The 26,914-nt window shown below is 45.1% G+C and overlaps 1 protein-coding gene across 2 annotated transcripts; it reads left to right on the forward strand.

Moving 5' to 3' along the window:
• Positions 1-1,639: 1,639 nt before the first annotated feature.
• LOC106597212 (acetylcholinesterase collagenic tail peptide) lies at positions 1,640-26,810 on the forward strand. 2 transcript variants are annotated; one of them, XM_045697211.1, is made up of 16 exons: positions 1,640-1,865; positions 4,525-4,643; positions 6,319-6,435; positions 8,797-8,841; positions 9,136-9,162; positions 13,089-13,160; positions 13,758-13,820; positions 13,919-13,945; positions 14,128-14,208; positions 14,495-14,575; positions 21,143-21,239; positions 22,428-22,564; positions 22,699-22,818; positions 22,949-23,090; positions 23,362-23,464; positions 23,615-26,810. In XM_045697211.1, exons 1-16 carry the CDS (start codon positions 1,769-1,771, stop codon positions 23,682-23,684), a joined length of 1,398 nt encoding a protein of 465 aa, XP_045553167.1. In that variant the 5' UTR covers positions 1,640-1,768; the 3' UTR covers positions 23,685-26,810. The 2 variants fall into 2 exon arrangements, with proteins under 2 accessions (XP_045553167.1, XP_045553169.1); XM_045697213.1 differs by having other exon boundaries at positions 22,964-23,090.
• Positions 26,811-26,914: the final 104 nt, after the last annotated feature.

Genomic DNA, 26,914 nt, shown 5'->3' on the forward strand with positions numbered 1-26,914 from the left:
TAATGCTAATGTTTTTGCTATGCTATTGTATCTCACAATTTCAGATAGAACACATTTTATACCAATGTACATAAGATGGCATTTTTACATATGTATTAAAGTTGATGAAATCATGAATGGGTACGTTTTGGTCCTTTGGATGGTATTTTTACCAAGGGCATTTCAGTTTCCATTACAACCCTGTGAAATCCCAACCGAAGACTTGGGTTTCCCTCTTCCTAGCCCTTGATTATGACTCTCCATTACACAGAAGTCATTGGATGAAGGCATCTTCTCAATGGGGTTTCTGCTTAGTACTTCCAATTACAAAGGGTGCACTGTTGTACAAATGGTGGTCTTCTGAAGGAGCACATTTCCTGGTGACGGAGGCACACTTTTCACTCCGTTATAGTGACTTTGACTGTACTTGATGTAGTGTACAGTACTTTAGACAGGCTCTTTTCCCTCCTGTGACTTCCATTATGAACAGATGCACCATTGGTTGCTGAGAATGCACAAATATGCACAAAAAAATTCACGAAACACAGCCCTTTAAGTGTTTCTAAAATCTCCTATGGGGAAAAATGAATGGTGGAAAAACGATTGGAACCATTTCCCTGTTTGACTGTGCTGTTTTGGCTTCCAGAGCCACATCACCTTTAAACAGAACATGTAAGGTGGACTACAAGGAGTAACGACAGGCTCCGTTAGTTCATTACTGGGCTAATTATCTAGTTAATTATACACTTATCTACCTCTTCTTCAAAGAGTGTAGATAGTTTAGTTATAACAGAGGAAATAAATTACACCGAGCAGGCATGGGAAGAGGAAATGTCCATTTGTGAGAGTAATTCATTTGTGTGTGAAATTTGGGGTGATAAAACTGAACGTAAAATTCAAGTCATGGCAATCATCTACACCTGCAAATAATTGATTGCTCTAATTGGGAGACATTGTCAAATATAATTATAAACTTTTACATAAATTTATTTAAATGGATACTGGCGTCTATATTGCTCCCCTGCCAGCCCACGATCCAAGTGCCTCTTTATAAATGCCTGGCCATTAATGTTGCGGCAGAGGCTGATAAATTGATGTGGTCTAATCGATATATCCTCAGAGACCGATGTAGTGAATGCTGTGTGACACAAGTGGAGTCCTATTCACTGCGTATCAATGTGGTGCGCTTTTAATATCTAAACCTTATTTTTCTGATAATAATCGTATAATCTAACAAATGTTTTCGATTATATTTTTTTACGGTGACAACTCGCCACAGGTGCATTGCGATTTGCATGCATTCATGACAGAACCGTGTTTATTTTTCCTTGTCTTGTGCAACATGTACAATATCATATACCTTGGGAAATTGTGTTCTGTTTATTTTTCTACAGTTGTGAAGTGACCACATAGTATGGTCTTTGTCTTTCCAATGACATTCCAGCCATGTAGTATATTTTGTCATCTTGTATCCTTATGAGAGGAGAGGGGAAACGATTAAGAAAGGCATCCCTTGCAGTAGTAAGATTCTAATATTGTCACAAAGGTCAGCTGACACGTTGCCTCCTGTAAATTTAGCGCACACTGATGCAGGAGATAGATTTAATGGGCAATGGTTGGCAGGCACCCCCCCTCCTAAAGACGCAGGGATACTGAGAGAGAGAGCTGGGTGTTGAGGAAGAGGGCAGTAGGCAAGAGAGAGTTAGAGAGAGTGAGAGTGGAGTCGTTTTGCTGTGGCTCCTCAGTAAACCCAAGTTAGAGACAGACAGGGCATTGTATTGACAGCAGCATGATCCTTATCACATTTGGACTCTATCTTCCACTATTGTTTTGTTATGTCTTGTCTCAGTCCTCTTTCCTGGACAATATTCTCTCATTCCCAGCAGGTAAGAGAGCCAGCCGTGTGTGTGTGTGTACATGCGCATACTCATGCATGTGTGTGTGTTTATATGTGTGTGTGTTTATATATGTGTGTGTGTGTGTTTATATGTGTGTGTGTGTGTGTGTTTATATGTGTGTGTGTGTTTATATATGTGTGTGTGTTTATATGTGTGTGTGTGTGTGTTTATATGTGTGTTTGTGTGCGTGCAGGAATATGTCATGCACAGTTTTGACAAGCTGCAGTCCGACCCTGGGTAAACCCCATGTCATGTCTTATCCTGATTGTCTTTGCACTTTGAAGAACTGCGTGTGTTCCTGTGTATTTCCCCTTAATTTCTGGAATATGAAATGCTGTCAGAATGGAAATGTCTCTATAAATAGCGTCTGTGGACAGTTCCTGACAGGGAGGCGGGCATATGGTGCTTCATATGTGTATTCAGCCAGAGCCAGGAGCAGCTCTCTCCAGTGTGGATGACTACACGTATCATGTTACAGCTCCCAGTCTGAATATTCTGCTGTTCTTATTGGATTCTAGTTATTATGTGTTAGATTTGTAGAGCTATTTTACTTGTTTTTGTATATCTATGTAGATACCAGTTCTAGCTTCTAGTATTGTCAATAACCTACCAGACTGTACAGTCGTGGCCAAAAGTTTTGAGAATAACACAAATATTAATTTCCACAAAGTTTGCTGCTTCAGTGTCTTTAGATATTTTTGTCAGATGTTACTATGGAATACTGAAGTATAATTACAAACATTTCATAAGTGTCAAAGGCGTTTATTGACAATTACATGAAGTTGATGCAAAGAATCAATATTTGCAGTGTTGACCCTTCTTTTTCAAGACCTCTGCAATCCGCCCTGGCATGCTGTCAATTAACTTCAGGGCCACATCCTGACTGATGGCAGCCCATTCTTGTATAATCAATGCTTGGAGTTTGTCAGAATTTCTGGGTTGTTTGTTTGTCCACCCGCCTCTTGAGGATTGACCACAAGTTCTCAATGGGATTAAGGTCTGGGGAGTTTCCTGGCCATGGACCCAAAATATCCATGTTTTGTTCCCCGAGCCACTTAGTTCTCACTTTTGCCTTATGGCAAGGTGCCCCATCATGCTAGAAAGGCATTGTTCGTCACCAAACTGTTCCTGGATGGTTGGGAGAAGTTGTTCTCAGAGGATGTGTTGGTACCATTCTTTATTCATGGCTGTGTTCTTAGGCAAATTTGTGAGTGAGCGCACTCCCTTGGCTGAGAAGCAACCCCACACATGAATGGTCTCGGGATGCTTTACTGTTGGCATGACACAGGACTGATGGTAGCGCTCACCTTATCTTCTCCGCACAAGCTTTTTTCTGGATGCCCCAAACAATCGGAAAGGGGATTCATCAGAGAAAATGGGTTAGGGTTAGGGTTAGGGTTAGGGTTATTTACACCAGTCCTCAGCAGTCCAATCCCTGTACCTTATGCAGAATATCAGTCTGTCCCTGATGTTTTTCCTGGAAAGAAGTGGCTTCTCTGCTGCACTTCTTGACACCAGGCCATCCTCCAAAAATCTTTGCCTCACTGTGCGTGCAGATGCACTCACACCTGCCTGCTGCCATTCCTGAGCAAGCTCTGTACTGGTGGTGCCCCGATCCCGCAGCTGAATCAACTTTAGGAGACGGTCCTGGTGCTTGCTGGACTTTCTTGGGCTCCCTGAAGCCTTCTTCACAACAATTGAACCGCTCTCCTTGAAGTTCTTGATGATCCAATAAATGGTTGATTTAGGTGCAATCTTACTGGCAGCAATATCCTTGCCTGTGAAGCCCGTTTTGTGCAAAGCAATGATGACGGCACGTGTTTCCTTGCAGGTAACCATGATTGACAGAGGAAGAGCAATGATTCCAAGCACCACCCTCCTTTTGAAGCTTCCAGTCTGTTATTCGAACTCAATCAGCATGACAGAGTGATCTCCAGCCTTGTCCTCGTCAACACTCACACCTGTGTTAACGAGAGCATCACTGACGTGATGTCAGCTGGTCCTTTTGTGGCAAGGCTGAAATGCAGTGGAAATGTTTTTGGGGGATTCAGGTCATTTGCATGGCAAAGAGGGACTTTGCAATTAATTGCAATTCATCTGATCACTCTTCATAACATTCTGGAGTATATGCAAATTGCCATTATACAAACTGAGGCAGCAGACTTTGTGAAAATTAATATTTGTGTCATTCTCAAAACATTTGGCCACAGCTGTACATTTGGATACATTTACAGATCACTTTCAGTTCAGCTGATGTTTGTTGTGAAGGGGAGGATCTGCTGATTGAGTGGATTTTAACTTGGAAGCTGCAACACCACTTCTTTGCCAATGCCCCTATGCAGGAGCTTTTCCTTTATGGCTTGTTAGTGAGGTGTTGTCTGGTCTCTGCCTCTGCAGGATGCAGTAACATACAGATTGTTATACACACCTTACCATCCACTCTGATGCAGTTAGAAATAAGCCAACATTGAGTTTTCTTTAAGCCCCTTCAACTAGTTTTGACACTGACTCTATTCATTTAATTTCCCACTGATGTCAACATGACAAACAAATGAAATATGTCTATTACAAGGACATCCTCTGCAGGGTCGGTGTGTGTTTATTTCCCATGTGACTGACTTACCGTACTGTCCACTACTTTCCTCAGCTCTCCAACAACAACCTGCCCTGGACCAGCAGAGGACATTCAACCCCTGCTGTTTACTGAGTCCACCCCCGCCCCCCCTGTTCCCCCCTCCTCCCTCACTGTGGCACCGCAGTGGTCATGTGAGTCCAAAGTCATGTGACTTGCCCGTGTGACAAGTGTATGATTGTTGATTTGTCCTTGGGTGCTGTCCAAACCTCACTCCCTGGCTACGTTCCAAATGGCACCCTATTCCCTATTTAGCGTACTACATTTGATAGGGCTGTGGTCAAAATTAGTGGACTATAAAGTATAGGGAACAGCGTGTCATTTCTGACTTAGCCTCCCTCTTGCCCTCCTCCGCCACTGACTAAGAGCAGTAGGGATTTCTGATGATAGAGTAGGTATGATGATAGAGTAGGTGTGTGCAGGAAGCAATGGATTAACTGGTCTCCCACGAGTGCTGACTGCAGATCAGGGTTGATGAGGGGATACGACCTTAGAGGGTCCTGTTAGAGATACAACTCTGTCTGTTAGAGGGTCCTGTTAGAGATACAACTCTGTCTGTTAGAGGGTCCTGTTAGAGATACAACTCTGTCTGTTAGAGGGTCCTGTTAGAGATACAACTCTGTCTGTTAGAGGGTCCTGTTAGAGATACAACTCTGTCTGTTAGAGGGTCCTGTTAGAGATACAACTCTGTCTGTTAGAGGGTCCTGTTAGAGATACAACTCTGTCTGTTAGAGGGTCCTGTTAGAGATACAACTCTGTCTGTTAGAGGGTCCTGTTAGAGATACAACTCTGTCTGTTAGAGGGTCCTGTTAGAGATACAACTCTGTCTGTTAGAGGGTCCTGTTAGAGATACAACTCTGTCTGTTAGAGGGTCCTGTTAGAGATACAACTCTGTCTGTTAGAGGGTCCTGTTAGAGATACAACTCTGTCTGTTAGAGGGTCCTGTTAGAGATACAACTCTGTCTGTTAGAGGGTCCTGTTAGAGATACAACTCTGTCTGTTAGAGGGTCCTGTTAGAGATACAACTCTGTCTGTTAGAGGGTCCTGTTAGAGATACAACTCTGTCTGTTAGAGGGTCCTGTTAGAGATACAACTCTGTCTGTTAGAGGGTCCTGTTAGAGATACAACTCTGTCTGTTAGAGGGTCCTGTTAGAGATACAACTCTGTCTGTTAGAGGGTCCTGTTAGAGATACAACTCTGTCTGTTAGAGGGTCCTGTTAGAGATACAACTCTGTCTGTTAGAGGGTCCTGTTAGAGATACAACTCTGTCTGTTAGAGGGTCCTGTTAGAGATACAACTCTGTCTGTTAGAGGGTCCTGTTAGAGATACAACTCTGTCTGTTAGAGGGTCCTGTTAGAGATACAACTCTGTCTGTTAGAGGGTCCTGTTAGAGATACAACTCTGTCTGTTAGAGGGTCCTGTTAGAGATACAACTCTGTCTGTTAGAGGGTCCTGTTAGAGATACAACTCTGTCTGTTAGAGGGTCCTGTTAGAGATACAACTCTGTCTGTTAGAGGGTCCTGTTAGAAATACAACTCTGTCTGTTAGAGGGTCCTGTTAGAGATACAACTCTGTCTGTTAGAGGGTCCTGTTAGAAATACAACTCTGTCTGTTAGAGGGTCCTGTTAGAGATACAACTCTGTCTGTTAGAGGGTCCTGTTAGAGATACAACTCTGTCTGTTAGAGGGTCCTGTTAGAGATACAACTCTGTCTGTTAGAGGGTCCTGTTAGAGATACAACTCTGTCTGTTAGAGGGTCCTCTTAGAGCTGATGACTGAATGGAAGAGTGTTTTTGTCTGATTGGTTTAGAATGAGGAGTCCAGTAAGGGGGGTAATCACAGAGAAGATCCAGATACAGGGACGGAGCTGAAAGGTCCCAGCTGTGTCCCAGGCCCCCCTGGCCCCAACGGACCCCCCGGTCCTCAGGTAGGTAAACTTATCCACCCCCAACTGTCTTCTGTTAACGTTGTCATCCCACTGGCTTCATCAATTCAATATATATATTTTTTAAGCCAGATAATGGCCAATACAGTTATAATACAGTTATAATGCAAATATTTGGTAGAGTATTTAATCAGGTTTTATCAGGTGGAGATCCCAGTTAGTTGCCTGAGCTTCCTTACTTGTCAGTAATGGTGGTATACAGGTGTTGGGGGGGTTGGCTAAGTCCTCTATAGGCCTCTAGCAACTCTTTACCATCTGAGACCCGTGTGAGATCCTTCTCCCTTCCTCTTGTACCTCTAGAGCTGGGGACAGGGACAGGGACGGGGATTACATGGAGCTCTGCAACACAGCAGCCCATTAATGCTCCACATTTAGACACGACACAAATAGCCTTTTTCCACTGGCTGCCACTACTCTCCGTCCCTCCACACACCATTCTTAGAAACAAACCAAACAGCCCAGTCTGCTTGGAAAGATATATTGAGTGGAGGGAGTCAATTCCTGTATCGTCAATTCCTGTATCGTCAATTCCTGTATTGCTGTGTGGAGGGTGGTGGTGGTTTTGCTGTGTGGAGGGTGGTGGTGTTGCTGTGTGGAGGGTGGTGGTGTTGCTGTGTGGAGGGTGGGAGGGTGGTGGTGGTGTTGCTGTGTGGAGGGTGGTGGTGTTACTGTGTGGAGGGTGGTGGTATTGCTGTGTGGATTGGGTGGTGGTGGTGTTGCTGTGCGGAGGGTGGTGGTGGTGTTGCTGTGTGGAGGGTGGTGGTGTTGCTGTGTGGAGGGTGGTGGTTAGTGTGGTGGGTGGTGGTATTGCTGTGTGGAGGGTGGTGGTGTTGCTGTGTGGAGGGTGGTGGTGTTGCTGTGTGGAGGGTGGTGGTGTTGCTGTGTGGAGGGTGGTGGTGTTGCTGTGTGGATGGTGGGTGGGTGGTGGTGTTGCTGTGCGGAGGGTGGTGGTGTTACTGTGTGGAGGGTGGTGGTGTTGCTGTGTGGAGGGTGGTGGTTGTGTGGTGGGTGGTGGTGTTGCTGTGCGGAGGGTGGGTGGGTGGTGTTTGCCTTGTGGAGGGTGGTGGTGTTGCTGTGTGGAGGGTGGTTGTTGGTGTTGCTGTGTGGAGGGTGGTGGTGTTGCTGTGTGGAGGGTGGGAGGGTGGTGGTGTTGCTGTGCAGAGGGTGGGTGGGTGGTGGTGTTGCTGTGCGGAGGGTGGTGGTGTTGCCGTGTGGAGGGTGGGTGGGTGGTGGTGTTGCCGTGTGGAGGGTGGTGGTGTTGCCATGTGGAGGGTGGTGGTGTTGCTGTGTGGAGGGTGGGTGGGTGGTGGTGTTGCTGTGTGGAGGGTGGGTGGGTGGTGGTGTTGCCGTGTGGAGGGTGGGTGGGTGGTGGTGTTGCCGTGTGGAGGGTGGTGGTGTTGCCATGTGGAGGGTGGTGGTGTTGCTGTGTGGAGGGTGGTGGTGTTACTGTGTGGAGGGTGGTGGTGTTGCTGTGTGGAGGGTGAGTGGGTGGTGGTGTTGCTGTGTGGAGGGTGGGTGGGTGGTGGTGTTGCTGTGCGGAGGGTGGTGGTGTTGCTGTGTGGAGGGTGGTGGTGTTGTGGTGGTGTTGCTGTGTGGAGGGTGGTGGTGTTGTGGTGGTGTTGGTGGGTGGTGGTGTTGTGGTGGGTGGTGGTGTTGCTGTGTGGAGGGTGGTGGTGTTGTGTTGGTGTTGCTGTGTGGAGGGTGGGGGTGTTGTGGTGGTGTTGCTGTGTGGTGGGTGGTGGTGTTGTGGTGGGTGGTGGTGTTGCTGTGTGGAGGGTGGTGGTGTTGTGGTGGTGTTGCTGTGTGGAGGGTGGGTGGTGGTGTTGCTGTGTGGTGAGTGGTGGTGTTGCTGTGTGGAGGGTGGTGGTGTTGTGGTGGTGTTGCTGTGTGGAGGGTGGGAGGGTGGTGGTGTTGCTGTGTGGTGAGTGGTGGTGTTGCTGTTTGGAGGGTGGTGGTGTTGCTGTGTGGAGGGTGGTGGTGTTGTAATGCAGACAATCCTATAGTAATTCCAGAGTCCTATAAATGGCCACTTGCCTAGATGGCAACCTGTCAAGGAGAGGAGAACATGATTGGTAGACTCTTCAGATTGGTCTTTCACATCCGTATTCATACACAATTTAGCCTATACAGTATGGCACCGGAGTTAGCTGACTGCAAAGGAAGCTAACAACAAACACATTTGGTGTCAGTATGGATCCTGTACCTGCTCATTGAAATGACATTGTGAAGGGAAATAATATTTAGAATATTACTGGGATTGTAAATAATCAGTCGATGGCATAAAGACAGAAAAAGCCCATGTTCTGATTGGTTAGATATCTGATTATTGTTGACCTTCTACAGGGTCCAGCTGGGCTACCAGGTCTGAAGGGACCAAAAGGTGAAAAGGTAAGTGTCATTTATGAACAGTTTTTTATAAACAGTTGAATGATTGAAAACTGCCATTATACGAAGCGGAAAGGCCTTGTATGAAAAAGCAGCAGTTATATCTCTCTCTTTGTCTCTCTTTGTCTTTCCTCTCTCTCCTCTCTCTCTCTCTCTCTCTCTCTCTCTCTTCTTTTTTTTTTTTTTTTCTTCTCTTCTCTCTCTCTCTCTCTCTCTCTCTCTCTCTCTCTCTCTCTCTCTCTCTCTCTCTCTCTCTCTCTCTCTCTCTCCACCTCCATCCAACGATCTTGTTGCCAGGGAGAACTGGGACGACCTGGACAAAAGGTGAGAGCACCCATTGATCATTCTATTAGCTCTGCTAAGTGGATTTGCTGAAAAATGGGATCCAGTCCCTCCTCAGTCTGTCTGGTGGGCTGTAACTCACGTCCCCGCCGCCCGCCTGTCCGCCCGCCTTCCCCGCTGCCTGCTTATGAGCATTATGAAATTCAGAGAAAGACAAGCAGCACAACCTTGACACGATGCCAGGACAGCTAGGACACAGAGAGAGAAAGACGAGCAGCACAACCTTGACACGATGCCAGGACAGCTAGGACACAGAGAGAGAAAGACAAGCAGCACAACCTTGACACGATGCCAGGACAGCTAGAAAACAGAGAGAGAAAGACGAGCAGCACAACCTGGACACGATGCCAGGACAGCTAGGACACAGAGAGAGAAAGACAAGCAGCACAACCTTGACACGATGCCAGGACAGCTAGGAAACAGAGAGAGAAAGACGAGCAGCGCAACCTGGACACGATGCCAGGACAGCTAGGATACAGAGAGAGAAAGACAAGCAGCACAACCTGGACACGATGCCAGGACAGCTAGGAAACAGAGAGAGAAAGACAAGCAGCACAACCTGGACACGATGCCAGGACAGCTAGGACACAGAGAGAGAAAGACAAGCAGCACAACCTGGACACGATGCCAGGACAGCTAGGACACAGAGAGAGAAAGACAAGCAGCACAACCTGGACACGATGCCAGGACAGCTAGGATACAGAGAGAGAAAGACAAGCAGCACAACCTGGACACGATGCCAGGACAGCTAGGAAACAGAGAGAGAGAGAAAGACAAGCAGCACAACCTGGACACGATGCCAGGACAGCTAGGACACAGAGAAAGAAAGACAAGCAGCACAACCTGGACACGATGCCAGGACAGCTAGGAAACAGAGAGAGAGAGAAAGACAAGCAGCACAACCTGGACACGATGCCAGGACAGCTAGGATAACAGAGAGAGCCGCTGAGATAGAAGATGGATAGAATCATTCTGCTGAGTTGGAGAGGAGAGTGGATGAACCTCCCATCCCGTCCCATGTCTCCTCTAACAGATGGGGAACTTATGGTCACCCTGTTAGCTCCTGAAACCTATCCAGCTTCACCCTTCACCCTTCCTGTTCAGGAGGATGCAGCGTTACAGCACCTTCACATAGAGATGTATTGCATAGAAAATAGATCATTGTCGGAGGGACAGGAGAGGAGTGAGACCTGTCAGAAGAGTAGTGTGGTCCTAATCAATTGGTGTCTGCAGTTATGTATTAAAACAGTTCCGTTGGGAGAGCTTCACACTGCGTCCCAAATGGCACCCTATTCCCTTTATAGTTCAATACTTTTGACCAGGGCCCATGGTCAAAAGTAGTGCACTATATAGAGAATAGGGTTCCATTTGGGACGTGTCCTCAGTCACTGCCCTGCTCTGTCTGAGCTGCAGGGCTGGCTGTGTACAGCAGCAGCATTGCAGTGCAATTTGGCTTTGTGCTCGAGCCAGACCATAAATCATTTTATTTCCCACAAGCAGAGGGCCGTCCTGTTCTATATATACGGCCTATCATTTAATTAAAGAGGACAGAGTGACAGACCTTGTTAAAGTCCTCTCTCTCCACATGATGGACCAGGGTAAAAACAGAACACAGGTTGTCATGTCAACATCCCGACCGGCTTATGGAATTCTCTGTAACTATTCAGAACAATCCTGTTTGTAACTCCTGCTGTATGTTACTTCTATGATATTACACATGGAAATATTATACTGTACACTACACAGCTTACATGGATAGCTGCTGATTCATTCAATAATGCTTTTGTTTTTTAAATGATGCTAGGTCAGCTGGTAATTTTGTATATATGGCAGTCTTCATGCCCTGTGTTTTCTAGTCAGTTCAGAACTTCTGGTCTGGTTGAAGTAGTGTTCTAACGGTTCTGATATGGCTCAGCTATTCCCAGACATACCCTATGTACCGTACACATGAGGCTGCTGAGGGGAGGACCATAGAAACCATGGAAACCATGTGTTTGATGTATTTGATACCATTCCACAATGTCCGCTCCAACCATTACCATGAGTCCGTCCTCCCCAATTGAGGTGCCACCAACCTCCTGTGGTACTGTGTGATAACTGTAAAAGTCTGCTAAATTAGGGATTCCCAAAGTGGAGCTTCTGCAGGGAGTCTGCGGCATGATTCTTATTTTTTTAACAACAATAATAATACATTCATTAATCAAATGTTTTTAAATTAATATTGCTAGCAACAACCGATTAAACACATTTTGCAGAAGGGATCTGTGAAAAGTTTTTAGACTAGAGGGTGCAATACAATACAATGTATTATTCAACCACAATTTCTGTTAAACCTCAGACGCACAGCCTGGGACTGGGAGGTTCATCTGTACATAGGTATCCACAGTTCTCCATCAATTATACATTTCTTTATCTAAATTCTTCTTGTATTCCCCAAAATGTTGTTTTGAACATAATGGCACTGTAATTTATGCCTAAAACTGCAACATTTTGCCAGTCTCCTTGGCAAAATGGGTAGAACTAATTTGGTCACCTATTTTAGTTTTAGTCTTAGACCTAGATTTAATCAGATCAAGTGTTAACAGGCGATAGCCAACACCTGCATAGCTGATGTTTTGGCGGTGTCAGAGGTGTAACTCTGTTCGAGCTGTCACATCGGTGAGAGGCAGCTGCTCATGTGGTCATTTTCACCAAGCCATTCCACTTGTCAGAAGTTCAGAATGAGAAAGTGTAGGCTATATAGAAACGACACTCAAACAATATAATAAGGATTTACACTGAGTGGACAAAACATTACGGAAAAACATTATGCTCTTTCCATAACCTCTACAGGATTGGTGGGTCCCCCTCGGGAAGGTTGAGCTAACGTAGGCTAATGCGATTAGCATGAGGTTGTAAGTAACAAGAAAATTTCGCAGGACATATACATATCTGATATTGGCAGAAAGCTTAAATTGTTGTTAATCTAACTGCACTGTCCAATTTACAGTAGCTATTACAGTGAAAGAATACCATGCTATTGTTTGAAGAGAGTGTTCTTTCCATAACATAGACTGACCAGGTGAATCCAGGTGAAAGTTATGATCCCGTATTGATGTAATTTGTTAAATCCACTTCAGTCAGTGTAGATGAAGGGGAGGAAACAGGTTAAAGAAGGATTTTTAAGCCTTGAGACAATTGGGACATGGATTGTGTATGTGTGCCATTCAGAGGGTGAATGGGCAAGACAAAATATTTAAGTGCCTTTGAACGGGGTATGGTAGTAGGTGCCAGGCGCACCAGTTTGTGTCAAGAACTGCAACGCTGCTGGGTTTTTCATGCTCAGTTTCCTGTGTGTATCAAGAATGGTCAACCACCCCAAAGGACATCCAGCAACTTGCCACAACTGTGGGAAGCATTGGAGTCAACATGGGCCAGCATCCCTGTGGAATGCTTTCGACACCTTGTAGACTCCATGCCCCGACGAATTGAGGCTGTTCTGTTACAGTTATCGTTTTTTCCCCCAGGGCGTCTCATTATCATAGCTTTAGTCAGAAAAAATAAGTTGTCAAGTATTTTCTGTGATAGTTATTGTTGACGAAATTTACACTGGTACTAGAATTGCAAGAAATTAGCTTTAAAATGGCAAAATGGCCTCTATGCCCAAAGGCAAAATGTGTAGAATTACAAGTAATGAGCTTTTCTTCTCTGACGCTAAGAGGGGGGCCTTTAAAGATGTATTTCCCAGGGCCCAAGACTTGAAGTCATAGTAAAATTGCTTGTATGCTATTTATTGTCCACTCTGAAGTAGGACTTGTGTTCTGATATTATGAGGGGGTCCCTGATGAATTTGCTATCACAAAAGGGGTCCCCCACACAAAAACTATTTGGGAACCCTGTGCTAAAGAAATTATGTTGTGGCCCATCAGGGTCGGACTGGGCCTCCAGGTCTCCCGGGGCGCCAGGGACCAGCCGGGTGGCCAGGACCAAATGGGCCCAAGGTGAGTAAGTCCTATTTCATGGTGCCCATATGTCAATATGATATTATACCGTACCATAGTATGGTGTAAAAAATGATAGAACACAAATTATGCAATAAGATAAGATGGCATGTGTGTTCCTGTACCTACAGGTGTTAGATCTTAATTTGACCAGTTTCGTGGCAAGAGTAAAATAATCTTGCAGCAGGAGGATTTGATTATTTAAAAAAGGGATAATTTCTAATGAGAAAGGACTGTAGTTTTGATAGGCCACAGCAGGCTATATATTAGGAGTGAGATCAAGAAAGAGAACTGTGTGTTTTCAGTGAATTTATGTAAATCATGAGGCTCATTTGAATTTCCTACGGTGCAGGAAAATTCTCTGCGACAACAGAGTGATCAAATTAAGATACCACGTCTGTATGATATTATTTGTCAAGGTAGATGAAGAATGTGTGTGTGTGTGTGTGTGTGTGTGTGTGTGTGTGTGTGTGTGTGTGTGTGTGTGTGTGTGTGTGTGTGTGTGTGTGTGTGTGTGTGTGTGTGTGCGTGCGTGCGTGCGTGCGTGCGTGCGTGCGTGCGTGCGTGCGTGCGTGCGTGCGTGCGTGCGTGTGGCAGGGGGAGAAGGGAGATGGTGGATTGATGGGAATACCTGGAGCAAGAGGACCTCTTGGACCTAAGGTCTGTGAACCTTCATCTTTCACCGAGAAAATTGTCTGATTTCAACCATAATGTTATTCATAATTTCTATACTTCAGACCTCTGATCTTCCTTCTTAGGGTTTACCTGGATACAAAGGAGAAAAGGTGGGTGATTACTTCAAATGTTTTTGACTGCTTTCTTTTATTCTATTACATTACAAACCATATTTTAGTTCCTCTGGGTTGGTTCAGCAACATGTGTGTGTTTTCAGTGTATCTGCCTGATCAGGTCTCCTGTTTATGGATGTTTTGTTTACAGTTGTTTTGTCTCCTGTCTGTCTCATCAGGGTTCCCGTGGTGACCGCAGTGAGAGCGGGATGAAGGGAGACAAGGGCACAATGGGCTTTCCTGGAATGCTTGGACAGAAAGTGAGACATACATCTTGTAATCTCTTGATCTAGACATTATCTGATGTTTATCAGCTGCTGGGGTTGATCTGGAGGGAGGGGAGGAGGAGGAGGAGGAGGAGGAGCAGGAGGAGGAGGTCAATGTAGGGTGACATGTAGTGGAGGTTCATTGAACAACAGGATAAAAACAGAATCAACTGGCCCTCCATAATAACTCAAGAACACAATTCTAAATGTGACCACAGTTATTTATATGACGTACCGGCATATGTTGTTGTTGATGGAGTGCTGTGGTTTATGTCCTCAGGGTGAAATGGGTCCAAAGGGAGAACCTGGAATCTCAGGCAATAGAGGACCGACGGGCAGACCAGGGAAGAGGGGCAAACAGGTGAGAGAGATATCTTATTATTAAACAGGTGAGAGATATACTTTATTAGTAAACAGGTGAGAGATATACTTGATTAGTAAACAGGTGAGAGATATACTGCATCCTACTGCTGGCTTGCTTCTGAAGCTAAGCAGGGTTGGTCCTGGTCAGTCCCTGGATGGGAGACCAGATGCTGCTGGAAGTGGTGTTGGAGGGCCAGTAGGAGTCACTCTTTCCTCTGGTCTAAAATAATATCCCAGGGCAGTGATTGGGGACATGTGCTGTCTTTCGGGTGGGACGTTAAACAGGTGTCCTGGCTCTCTGTGGTCACTAAAGATCCCATGGCACTTATTGTTAGAGTAGGGGTGTTAACCCTGGTGTCCTGGCTAAATTCCCAATCTGGCCCTCAAACCATCACGGCCACCTAATCATCCCAAGCTTACTATTGGCTCATTCACCCCCCCTCCCCTGAAACTATTCCCCAGGTCATTGCTGTAAATGAGAATGTGTTCTCAGTCAACTTACCTGGTAAAATAACGGTAAATAAATAAATAAATAAATACTTGATTAGTAAACAGGTGAGAGATATACTTGATTATTAAACAGGTGAGAGATATACAGCATTAAACAGGTGAGAGAGATGCTGTATTAAACAGGTGAGAGAGATGCTGTATTAAACAGGTGAGAGATATACTGTATTAAACAGGTGAGAGATATACTGTATTATCAAATCAAATGTATTTTTATATAGCCCTTCGTACATCAGCTGATATTCTCAAAGTGCTGTACAGAAACCCAGCCTAAAACCCCAAACAGCAAGCAAAGCATGTGAAAGAAGCACGGTGGCTAGGAAAAACTCCCTAGGAAAAACTCCCTAGAAAGGCCAAAAACCTAGGAAGAAACCTAGAGAGGAACCAGGCTATGAGGGGTGGCCAGTCCTCTTCTGGCTGTGCAGGGTGGATATTATAACAGAACATGGTCAAAATGTTAAAATGTTAAAATGTTCATAAATGACCAGCATGGTCAAATAATAATAATCATAGTAGTTGTCGAGGGTGCAACAAGCACGTCCGGTGAACAGGTCAGGGTTCCATAGACGCAGGCAGAACAGTTGAAACTGGAGCAGCAGCACGGCCAGGTGGACTGGGGACAGCAAGGAGTCATCATACCAGGTAGTCCTGAGGCATGGTCCTAGGGCTCAGGTCCTCCGAGAGAAAGACAGAAAGAGAGAAAGAGAGAATTAGAGAGAGCATATTTAAATACACACAGGACACCGGATAAGACAAGAGAAATACTCCAGATGTAACAGACTGACCCTAGCCCCCCGACACATAAACTACTGCAGCATAAATACTGGAGGCTGAGACAGGAGGGATCAGAAGACACTGTGGCCCCATCCGATGATACCCCGGACAGGGCCAAACAGGCAGGATATAACCCCACCCACTTTGCCAAAGCACAGCCCCCACACCACTAGAGGGATGTCTCCAACCACCAACTTACCGTCCTAAGACAAGGCCGAGTATAGCCCACAACGATCTCCGCCACGGCACAACCCAAGGGAGGGGGGGGGCGCCAACCCAGACAGGAAGACCACGTCAGTGACTCAACCCACTCAAGTGACGCACCCCTCCCATGGACGGCATGGAAGAACACCAGTAGGCCAGTGACTCAGCCCCTGTAAAAGGGTTAGAGGCAGAGAATCCCAGTGGAAAGAGGGGAACCGGCAAGGCAGAGACAGCAAGGGCGGTTCGTTGCTCCAGCCTTTCCGTTCACCTTCACACTCCTGGGCCAGACTATACTTAATCATAGGACCTACTGAAGAGATAAGTCTTCAGTAAAGACTTAAAGGTTGAGACTGAGTCTGCGTCTCTCACATTGGTAGGCAGACCATTCCATAAAAATGGAGCTCTATAGGAGAAAGCCCTACCTCCAGCCGTTTGCTTAGAAATTCTAGGGACAATTAGGAGGCCTGCGTCTTGTGACCGTAGCGTACGTGTAGGTATGTACGGCAGGACCAAATCGGAAAGATAGGTAGGAGCAAGCCCATGTAATGCTTTGTAGGTTAGCAGTAAAACCTTGAAATCAGCCCTTGCCTTAACAGGAAGCCAGTGTAGGGAGGCTAGCACTGGAGTAATATGATCAAATTTTTTGGTTCTAGTCAGGATTCTAGCAGCCGTATTTAGCACTAACTGAAGTTTATTTAGTGCTTTATCCGGGTAGCCGGAAAGTAGAGCATTGCAGTAGTCCAGCCTAGAAGCAACAAAAGCATGGATGAACTTTTCTGCGTCATTTTTGGACAGAAAATTTCTGATTTTTGCAATGTTACGTAGATGGAAAAAAGCTGTCCTTGAAACAGTCTTGATATGTTCTTCAAAAGAGAGATCAGGGTCCAGAGTAACGCCGAGGTCCTTCACAGTTTTATTTGAGACGACTGTACAACCATCCAGATTAATTGTCAGATTCAACAGAAGATCTCTTTGTTTCTTGGGACCTAGAACAAGCATCTCTGTTTTGTCCGAGTTTAAAAGTAGAAAGTTTGCAGCCATCCACTTCTTTATGTCTGAAACACAGGCTTCTAGCGAGGGCAATTTTGGGGCTTCACCATGTTTCATTGAAATGTACAGCTGTGTGTCGTCCGCATAGCAGTGAAATTTAACATTATGTTTTCGAATGACATTCCCAAGAGGTAAAATATATAGTGAAAACAATAGTGGTCCTAAAACGGAACCTTGAGGAACACCGAAATTTACAATTGATTTGTCAGAGGACAAACCATTCACAGAGACAAACTGATATCTTTCCGACAGATAAGATCTAAACCAGGCCAGAACTTGTCCATGTAGACCAATTTGGGTTTCCAATCTCTCCAAAAGAATGTGGTGATCGATGGTATCAAAAGCGGCACTAAGATCTAGGAGCACGAGGACAGATGCAGAGCCTTGGTCTGACGTCATTAAAAGGTCATTTACCACCTTCACAAGTGCAGTCTCAGTGCTATGATGGGGTCTAAAACCAGACTGAAGCGTTTCGTATACATTGTTTGTCTTCAGGAAGGCAGTGAGTTGCTGTGCAACAGCTTTTTCTAAAATTTTTGAGAGGAATGGAAGATTCGATATAGGCCGATAGTTTTTTATAATTTCTGGATCAAGATTCGGCTTTTTCAAGAGAGGCTTTATTACTGCCACTTTTAGTGAGCTTGGTACACATCCGGTGGATAGAGAGCCGTTTATTATGTTCAACATAGGAGGGCCAAGCACAGGAAGCAGCTCTTTCAGTAGTTTAGTTGGAATAGGGTCCAGTATGCAGCTTGAGGGTTTGGAGGCCATGATTATTTTCATCATTGCGTCAAGAGATATAGTACTAAAACACTTTAGTATCTCCCTTGATCCTAGGTCCTGGCAGAGTTGTGCAGACTCAGGACAATGGAGCTTTGGAGGAATACCCAGATTTAAAGAGGAGTCTGTAATTTGCTTTCTAATGATCATGATCTTTTCCTCAAAGAAGTTCATAAATTTATTACTGCTGAAGTGAAAGCCATCCTCCATTTGCGAAGGCTGCTTTTTAGTTAGCTTTGCGACAGTATCAAAAAGAAATTCCGGATTGTTCTTATTTTCCTCAATTAAGTTGGAAAAATAGGATGATCGAGCAGCTGTAAGGGCTCTTCGATACTGCACGGTACTGTCTTTCCAAGCTAGTCGGAAGACTTCCAGTTTGGTGTGGCGCCATTTCCGTTCCAATTTTCTGGAAGCTTGCTTCAGAGCTCGTGTATTTTCTGTATACCAGGGAGCTAGTTTCTTATGACAGATGTTTTTAGTTTTTAGGGGTGCAACTGCATCTAGGGTATTGCGCAAGGTTAAATTGAGTTCCTCGGTTAGGTGGTTAACTGATTTTTGTCCTCTGACGTCCTTGGGTAGGCAGAGGCAGTCTGGAAGGGCATCAAGGAATCTTTGGGTTGTCTGAGAATTTATAGCACGACTTTTAATGCTCCTTGGTTGGGGTCTGAGCAGATTATTTGTTGCAATTGCAAACGTAATAAAATGGTGGTCCGATAGTCCAGGATTATGAGGAAAAACATTTAGATCCACAACATTTATTCCATGGGACAAAACTAGGTCCAGAGTATGACTGTGGCAGTGGGTAGGTCCAGAGACAGGTTGGACAAAACCCACTGAGTCGATGATGGCTCCGAAAGCCTTTTGGAGTGGGTCTGTGGACTTTTCCATGTGAATGTTAAAGTCACCAAAAATTAGAATATTATCTGCTATGACTACAAGATCCGATAGGAATTCAGGGAACTCAGTGAGGAACCCTGCATATGGCCCAGGAGGCCTATAAACATTAGCTATAAAAAGTGAGTGAGTAGGCTGCATAGATTTCATGACTAGAAGCTCAAAAGACGAAAACGTCATTGTTGTTTTTTTTTTTGTAAATTGAAATTTGCTATCGTAAATGTTAGCAACACCTCCGCCTTTGCCGGATGCACGGGGGTATGGTCACTAATGTAACCAGGGGGTGAGGCCTCATTTAACACAGTAAATTCATCAGGCTTAAGCCATGTTTCAGTCAGGCCAATCACATCAAGATTATTATCAGTGATTAGTTCATTGACTATAACTGCCTTGGAAGTGAGGGATCTAACATTAAGTAACCCAATTTTGAGATGTGAGGTATCACAATCTCTTTCAATAATGGCAGGAATGGAGGAGGTCTTTATACTAGTGAGATTGCTAAAGCGAACACCGCCATTTTTAATTTTGCCCAACCTAGATCGAGGCACAGACACGGTCTCAATGGGGAAAGCTGAGCTGACTACGCTGACTGTGCTAGTGGCAGACTCCACTAAGCTGGCAGGCTGGCTAACAGCCTGCTGCCTGGCCTGCACCCTATTTCATTGTGGAGCTAGAGGAGTTAGAGCCCTGTCTATGTTCGTAGATAAGATGAGAGCACCCCTCCAGCTAGGATGGAGTCCGTCACTCCTCAACAGGCCAGGCTTGGTCCTGTTTGTGGGTGAGTCCCAGAAAGAGGGCCAATTATCTACAAATTCTATCTTTTGGGAGGGGCAGAAAACAGTTTTCAACCAGCGATTGAGTTGTGAGACTCTGCTGTAGAGCTCATCACTCCCCCTAACTGGGAGGGGGGCCAGAGACAATTAATCGATGCCGACACATCTTTCTTGCTGATTTACACGCTGAAGCTATGTTGCGCTTGGTGACCTCTGACTGTTTCATCCTAACATCGTTGGTGCCGACGTGGATAACAATATCTCTATACTCTCTACACTCGCCAGTTTTAGCTTTAGCCAGCACCGTCTTTAGATTAGCCTTAACGTCGGTAGCCCTGCCCCCTGGTAAACAGTGTATGATCGCTGGATGATTAGTTTTAAGTCTAATACTGCGGGTAATGGAGTCGCCAATGACTAGGGTTTTCAATTTGTCAGAGCTAATGGTGGGAGCCGTCGGCGTCTCAGACCCCACAACGGGAGGAGTAGAGACCAGAGAAGTCTCGGCCTCCGACTCCGACTCGCTTAATGGGGAGAACCGGTTGAAAGTTTCTGTCGGCTGAATAAGCGACACCGGTTGAGCATTCCTACAGCGTTTCCCTCCAGAAGCCATGAGAAAGATGTCCGGCCGCGGGGACCGTGCGAGGGGGTTTATACTAACGTTACTATCTGTACTTACTGGTGGCACAGACGCTGTTTCATCCTTTCCTACACTGAAATTACCCTTGCCTAACGATCGCGTCTGAAGCTGGGCTTGCAGCACAGCTATCCTTGCCGTAAGGCGATCGTTCTCCTGTATATTATAAGTACAACGACTGCAATTAGAAGGCATCATGTTAATGTTACTTAGCTTCGGCTGTTTGAAGTCCTGACGAACCATGTCCAGATAAAACCTCCGGGGTGAAAAAGTTGAGTGAGGGAAAAAGTAAAAATATACGGTAATGAAAAAGTAAAAAACCGTCAGGTATCAAAGTAAGATCGGCAACAAAAACGCACAGCAGCGTAAACAAGTCTGCAAGTTGTGACCGGAAACAGGAAACCAGGCGTAGCCAATTGGATGGAAACCTAGCTACTAATGCGAGTCTGTGTATATGCAGGCTGAGTGTATAGCTGGATGAATTCTAGGGAGAACATCGAGTCAGATTTAGAGTGATTGGTATGTTCTTTGTTGGAGGCTCTGCCCATTAGGATCTTAATGATATAATATCATATGCTGTTAGAAGCTGTGATTAAAAAAGTTCTGCCTATCTTTTTATTACCTTTATTTAACTAGGTAGGTCAGTTAAGAACAAATTCTTATTTTCAATGACGGCCTAGAAATAGTGGGTTAACTGCCTTGTTCAGGGGCAGAACGTCAGATTTTGACCTTGTCAGCTCGGAGATTTGATCTAGAAACCTTTCGATTACTAGTCCAACGCTCTAACCACTATGCTACCTGCCGCCCTCTTTGAGCAACATACTGTAACTTCAAATCACTATGATGTGGTGACATGTTTTGACCACTGAAGGTTTACCATATGTTTGTCTGTCGATGTTTTTACATGTGGTGTTTTTACATGTGGTGTTTTTCTTGTCTGATTAAACAGGGAGGGAAGGGTGACAATGGGATTATCGGCCCTCTAGGTCCAGCAGGTCCTCAGGGGCCCCCAGGCCACCCTGGTCCCCCAGGTCTCCCAGCCTCAGGTAAGGACTCCACCTCCATCAGCTCTCCCATCTGAGCTTCGCTTCTTTAGAGGACGCTGTAGGGCTAGGGAGTGGGGCTAGGCTAACATGCTATATGTTGCCAGTCTGTGTATATGCAGGCTGAGTGTATAGCTGGATGAATTCTAGGGAGAACATCGAGTCAGATTTAGAGTGATTGGTATGTTCTTTGTTGGAGGCTCTGCCCATTTTCTGGACTCTGAAGGCTAGTTTCTCAGACCTAGATTATTAAACCTTGTCCTGTAATTAAAAGAAAGGCCCAATGGACAATCTCGCTGGAAAGTATATTTTGAGATTTAATATCGTGCCCTGTCAGTGTGTGAAGCTTCAGGGATAGGTGTGAGAAGCTTCAGGGATAGGTGTGAGAAGCTTCAGGGATGGGTGTGAGAAGCTTCAGGGATGGGTGTGAGAAGCTTCAGGGATGGGTGTGAGAAGCTTCAGGGATAGGTGTGAGAAGCTTAAGGTATGGGTCTGAGAAGCTTCAGGGATGGGTGTGAGAATCTTCAGGGATGTGTGTGAGAAGCTTCAGGGATGGGTGTGAGAATCTTCAGGGATGGGTGTGAGAATCTTCAGGGATGGGTGTGAGAATCTTCAGGGATGGGTGTGAGAAGCTTCAGGGATGGGTGTGAGAAGCTTCAAGCAGGCAACCTCCCGTGTCAGCATCAGCTAAAGGAAGCAGACATTAAAACACAGCAGGAGGTAACACCAGAGAGCATATTTAGCTTCAGAGGAACCTGATCACCCCCCCTCTCTCCCCCTCCTGAGGTGAAACAGATACCATGAGGGGGGTGGGGTGGCGGGGGGGACTGGGATGGGACGGATGCTAAAGCCATGACATCATGTCCTTAAAACAAATTCATAGTGGGCCAAGAAGCTCCTTACATATTTACAAACATTATGTCACCATGTAATTAAACTGTGACAGCCAGTGTCTTGTTCAGGTGTCTACGCAAATTAAGTTGATTGCTTTACCAACTTGATAAATAGACGAGGGGGCCAGGATAGTGCATTTCATCAGAGGTATTTATAACATATAGTCCCTGTGACCTCGCTCATGGCTGTCTCTGAATGTGGTACTCTGTGATATAGGGATGGTGTCATGTGTACATCACTTTTTGTACATATGCCTACATTGATAATATATGATCTAAATGTTTATTTCTTGTTCAGGACTCTACGTGATTGGAACGAAAGGTGAGAGGGGGCTACCAGGTCTTCCTGGACCTTGCAGCTGTAACTCCATTAGTGTCAAGAGTCCACAGTTTGATGAACATAGTTCCAGGAGCGACTACGCCAAAGTGCCAGCGGTGAGCACGCAACACAAGTAACACATGATCAACATTTATTGCGAATCATAAACTTGCCTCAGGTAAGGCACTTAATAGGCCAAATTAGTCTTTGTGTTTCACCCAGAATGTGTCTTTTGTTGTTTCTCGTACAGATATTTGTGGTAAACAATCAAGAAGAACTAGATCGTCTTCATACGGACAATGCCCTAGCCTTCCGGAAAGATCAGAGATCGCTTTACTTCAAAGACACCAACGGATGGCTGCCCATTCAGGTACCTCACTTGATACACTATCTTCTAAACGGGATATGTCTAAGTGCTTACAGTATTGCCTGGCAAGGTTCATCTTTAAGTTACAGTTTTATTTCATTTTCTTAGTTTTAGTTTCTAATCTCTGTAAAAGACTTCTTTCTTCCAGCTGACGCCGTTCCAGTCTACGGAGAATGCTCCGGAACAGGAGGGTTACTGTGGCGACGGGATCGTTCAGATTCCCAACGGGGAGGAATGTGACGACGGGAATAGGATTGTCACCGACGGCTGCGTCAGTAAGTCACGTTATCAGAGTGGATGAACCAGAGTCGTGGTTTGGTTCTGCTGATGGTTTCGTTTGTTGAAGCCTGGTGTTGTCGGTTCGATTACCGCATGGGAAGTTGATTTGGATAAATTAACTTGTTAAATGATAATGCTATTGATGACATACAGAAGCACCGGTCAGATTTGGATGGCTATTGATCTCTATCTGTCTCTCTGTGTCTGTCTCTCTCCGTGTGTCTCTGTTTTTCTTTTCTGTTTCTCTCTCCATCTCTTCCTCCTCAGAGTGTAAACATGCTTACTGTGGAGATGGTTATCGCTACGACGGTGCTGAGGAATGTGATGGAAAGGACTTTGGCTATCAGACATGCAACTCATATCTCCCAGGGTTAGTAGGCTTACTGGCTTGATCCATTCTTGTCTGCTTTCCAAATCTTACTGTATGTAACTTCATAACTTTGTGTTCCCTATGAAGCAGTAACTGTCTGCTTTTGTCATGATTAGTTGACAGAGGGTTCTATTTCTCCTTGATTCCCAGGTCTTATGGTCGTCTCAGATGCACTCCTTACTGTGTCATTGACTCTACAAACTGCAAGTATTTCACATGAGGAGCAACCTGGACACAGCAGTGGGATCCTTCTTGTCTTGTTTGCTTTGGTACTAACCAGGATGACGGTAATGCAAAAAAAAAGATCAACAACAACACTGCAAACAAGAGACTCAAAAAGGAAGTGTTGACAAACTGGACTAAACCTGACAAAATAACTAAAACTACACCCACTAACTCTGTTGTATCGCTGCTGAAGCCATGTAGCTACCGAGGAGGGGGGCCGGGGCCAGTAAAACGCTCCCTCATCCATTAGCACTGGACAATTTCACTTTGTCTTAAATAAAACTCAACCCAAGACTGAAGAGGTTCTGCCCACCTGATAGGACCAGCCGCTGAACGAGAGGCGGTCAAGTGAGAGACAGCCAGAAAGTGAGAGACAGCCAATGGGAAAGCTCTGAGTAAGTGAGAGACTCGTGGGTGGAGCCGGAAGCCATATTTACCTCGACGTAGCACTGTTAAAGAGAACCAGGTCTGAACAATCAGAAGCAGGGTGCTGTGTATTTTACTGCAACGTCAATGACGTCATGTACTGTAACATTTGCATGAGGCTGAGATTGCTGTGAGACCATGGCTACAGATGTCACTACCTAGGCATTTAACCAATCACAATACTTACTATCGTTGTCATGAGCTTCGTACTGTGTATATATAGTAGGTATACGTCTCCAATTGTACGTAGGGAGTATATTGTATGTCATCATTTTACTAATCAGGACAGGAGGGGCATGTTATAATGATACAGTATTCAGGAGGATTCTGAGAGCCTTGGTCAGTCTGTACTAAAGAGGCAGATCTTAACCCTTGGTCAGTCTGTACTGAAGAGGCAGATCTTAACCCTTGGTCAGTCTGTACTGAAGAGGCAGATCTTAAGCCTTGGTCAGTCTGTTCTGAAGAGGCAGATCTTAAGTCTTGGTCAGTCTGTACTGAAGAGGAAGATCTAAAGCCTTGGTCAGTCTGTACTGAAGAGGCAGATCTTAACCCTTGGTCAGTCTGTACTGAAGAGGCAGATCTTAAGTCTTGGTCAGTCTGTACTGAAGAGGAAGATCTAAAGCCTTGGTCAGTCTGTACTGAAGAGGCAGATCTTAACCCTTGATCAGTCTGTACTGAAGAGGCAGATCTTAAGTCTTGGTCAGTCTGTACTGAAGAGGCAGATCTAAAGCCTTGGTCAGTCTGTACTGAAGTGGCAGATCTTAACCCTTGGTCAGTCTGTACTGAAGAGGCAGATCTTAACCCTTGGTCAGTCTGTACTGAAGAGGCAGATCTAAAGCCTTGGTCAGTCTGTACTGAAGAGGCAGATCTTAAGCCTTGGTCAGTCTGTACTGAAGAGGCAGATCTAAAGCCTTGGTCAGTCTGTACTGAAGAGGCAGATCTTAAGCCTTGGTCAGTCTGTACTGAAGAGGCAGATCTTAACCCTTGGTCAGTCTGTACTGAAGAGGCAGATCTAAAGCCTTGGTCAGTCTGTACTGAAGAGGCAGATCTAAAGCCTTGGTCAGTCTGTACTGAAGAGGCAGATCTTAAGCCTTGGTCAGTCTGTTCTGAAGAGGCAGATCTAATGCCTTGGTCAGTCTGTACTGAAGAGGCAGATCTAAAGCCTTTGTCAGATCCTCTTCAGAAGAACAGTAAAGCTATGTACTGTACAGTAGTAGCATTAAGCCAAGATGGCCTCCTGTGGAAATAGCAGCCAAGCTGATAGACCGGGAACCCTCACCTTCTGGTAGAACTGAATATCGGGGTCTTGTCCCAAATGACACCATATTCCCTATGTAGTGCACTTCTTTGGACTGGAGTCCTATGGGCCCTGGTTAAAACTAGTGCACTATATAGGGGATAGTGTGCCATTTGGACAGCCAGGCTCGTGCGCTCTATTAGCTTTTGATGGCACTGTACTGTAGTTGAAGAGGGCCGTTCAGAATCTGGACATTGTGGTCAAGGTCAGCTTTGCTTTAGTTTAGATTGACATTTCCACGATTTAACTCAGGAACCACTAACATAATGTAGCTTGCGGTTTTCAGAGAAACCCTCCCTCATATCCACTGTAGAACACAGATGAGACCACCGAGTCTGTGCTGCACACTGACTGTTACACTATCCCTCTCCTCACTCAGAAGTGCTTACTGTACACGTTGATGACTCATGCCATCAGTCCTCCAGGTAAAGAGGAGGACCTCAGTGAACTACTGTCTGCAGGGAGATATGACACGTGAAGGCTGGCAAACTGTTATTATTACTGCTACTACTACATGTTCTTAAATCATTTCCTCATTGCGGAACAGGAAGCGTTTTTAGCTGCTATTTGGTAGGAAGTGAATTCCGATAGTTAGGGTGGGAAACCTTATGACAGTCTACGGTGCATCAGTTAGAAAGCTCTGGACATCTTTCTGTCTCGTATTTATAGCAGTACTCCTCTTGATACCTCCAGCCTGCCTGCTTAAATAACTGGAGCAGAACTACTGCACCACTCAGTGGAGAACTGAACACTATAGTTGTAGTCTGCATTACTTCCTGTATTCCCTTAGTAGTTTAAGAGAACGTTTCAGGATAAGCTGTTCTTTACCACACGCTATAGGTCGCCGTGCCAACGGAGGCCGACCTTTAACCTCACCCACACTTAGGAAAATATTGTTGCTCATGTAAAAGTGGATGTATGAAAATATGTAATTTCAAGACTGTTCTAAATGTTATATCTGCATGTTAGTGGTACTGTAACTTACAAGTTTAAAATGCAACCAATTTGCCAAAGGAGGCTGTGAATGAAGCCTACATGCTGTAAGTAAATATTAGTCAACTCTCGACAAGGTATATGCTTTTAAAGAAATATTGATGGTTCTTGTTAATGTAACTGTATAACTGTAATGACTGAATATTACATCAACTTTTATATGACAGGTATAACTGTATTATCCATTGCACCGTGTATAAACACATTAAATATCCATTTGTTTAGCTAATATGAGTGTACTGTATGCTGTAGGTACACTGGTAGCATGTGGTAACATTACACAATGCTTGGTGGTGGTGAATGCGCTCGCATATCAGGATTTCAGAACTCCTCTGATTTCATAATTAAGACATGTTTGACACAGACGTGCATTATTGAGAACAAAATAAAGATGAGAAAATGGAAGCTGTTGACTGTTACAAGCTATTTATTCAGCCAAGGAACTCACATCAAATGTTCAAATAAAAAAATTGGTTGCATACACATTTTTGACCAGAGTCAATACTCTC

Source organism: Salmo salar, chromosome ssa02, assembly GCF_905237065.1.
Source record: "Salmo salar chromosome ssa02, Ssal_v3.1, whole genome shotgun sequence".
NCBI lineage: Eukaryota > Metazoa > Chordata > Actinopteri > Salmoniformes > Salmonidae > Salmo > Salmo salar.

What these genes read in the sequence shown, in the direction of transcription:
- LOC106597212 (XM_045697211.1), top strand. Translation starts at nt 1,769, where the DNA reads ATGATCCTTATCACATTTGGACTCTATCTTCCACTATTGTTTTGTTAT. An exon ending in ACGGACCCCCCGGTCCTCAG is followed by an intron (nt 6,436 to 8,796) that starts GTAGGTAAACTT and finishes GACCTTCTACAG; the next exon opens with GGTCCAGCTGGGCTACCAGG. An exon ending in GAGGACCTCTTGGACCTAAG is followed by an intron (nt 13,821 to 13,918) that starts GTCTGTGAACCT and finishes CTTCCTTCTTAG; the next exon opens with GGTTTACCTGGATACAAAGG.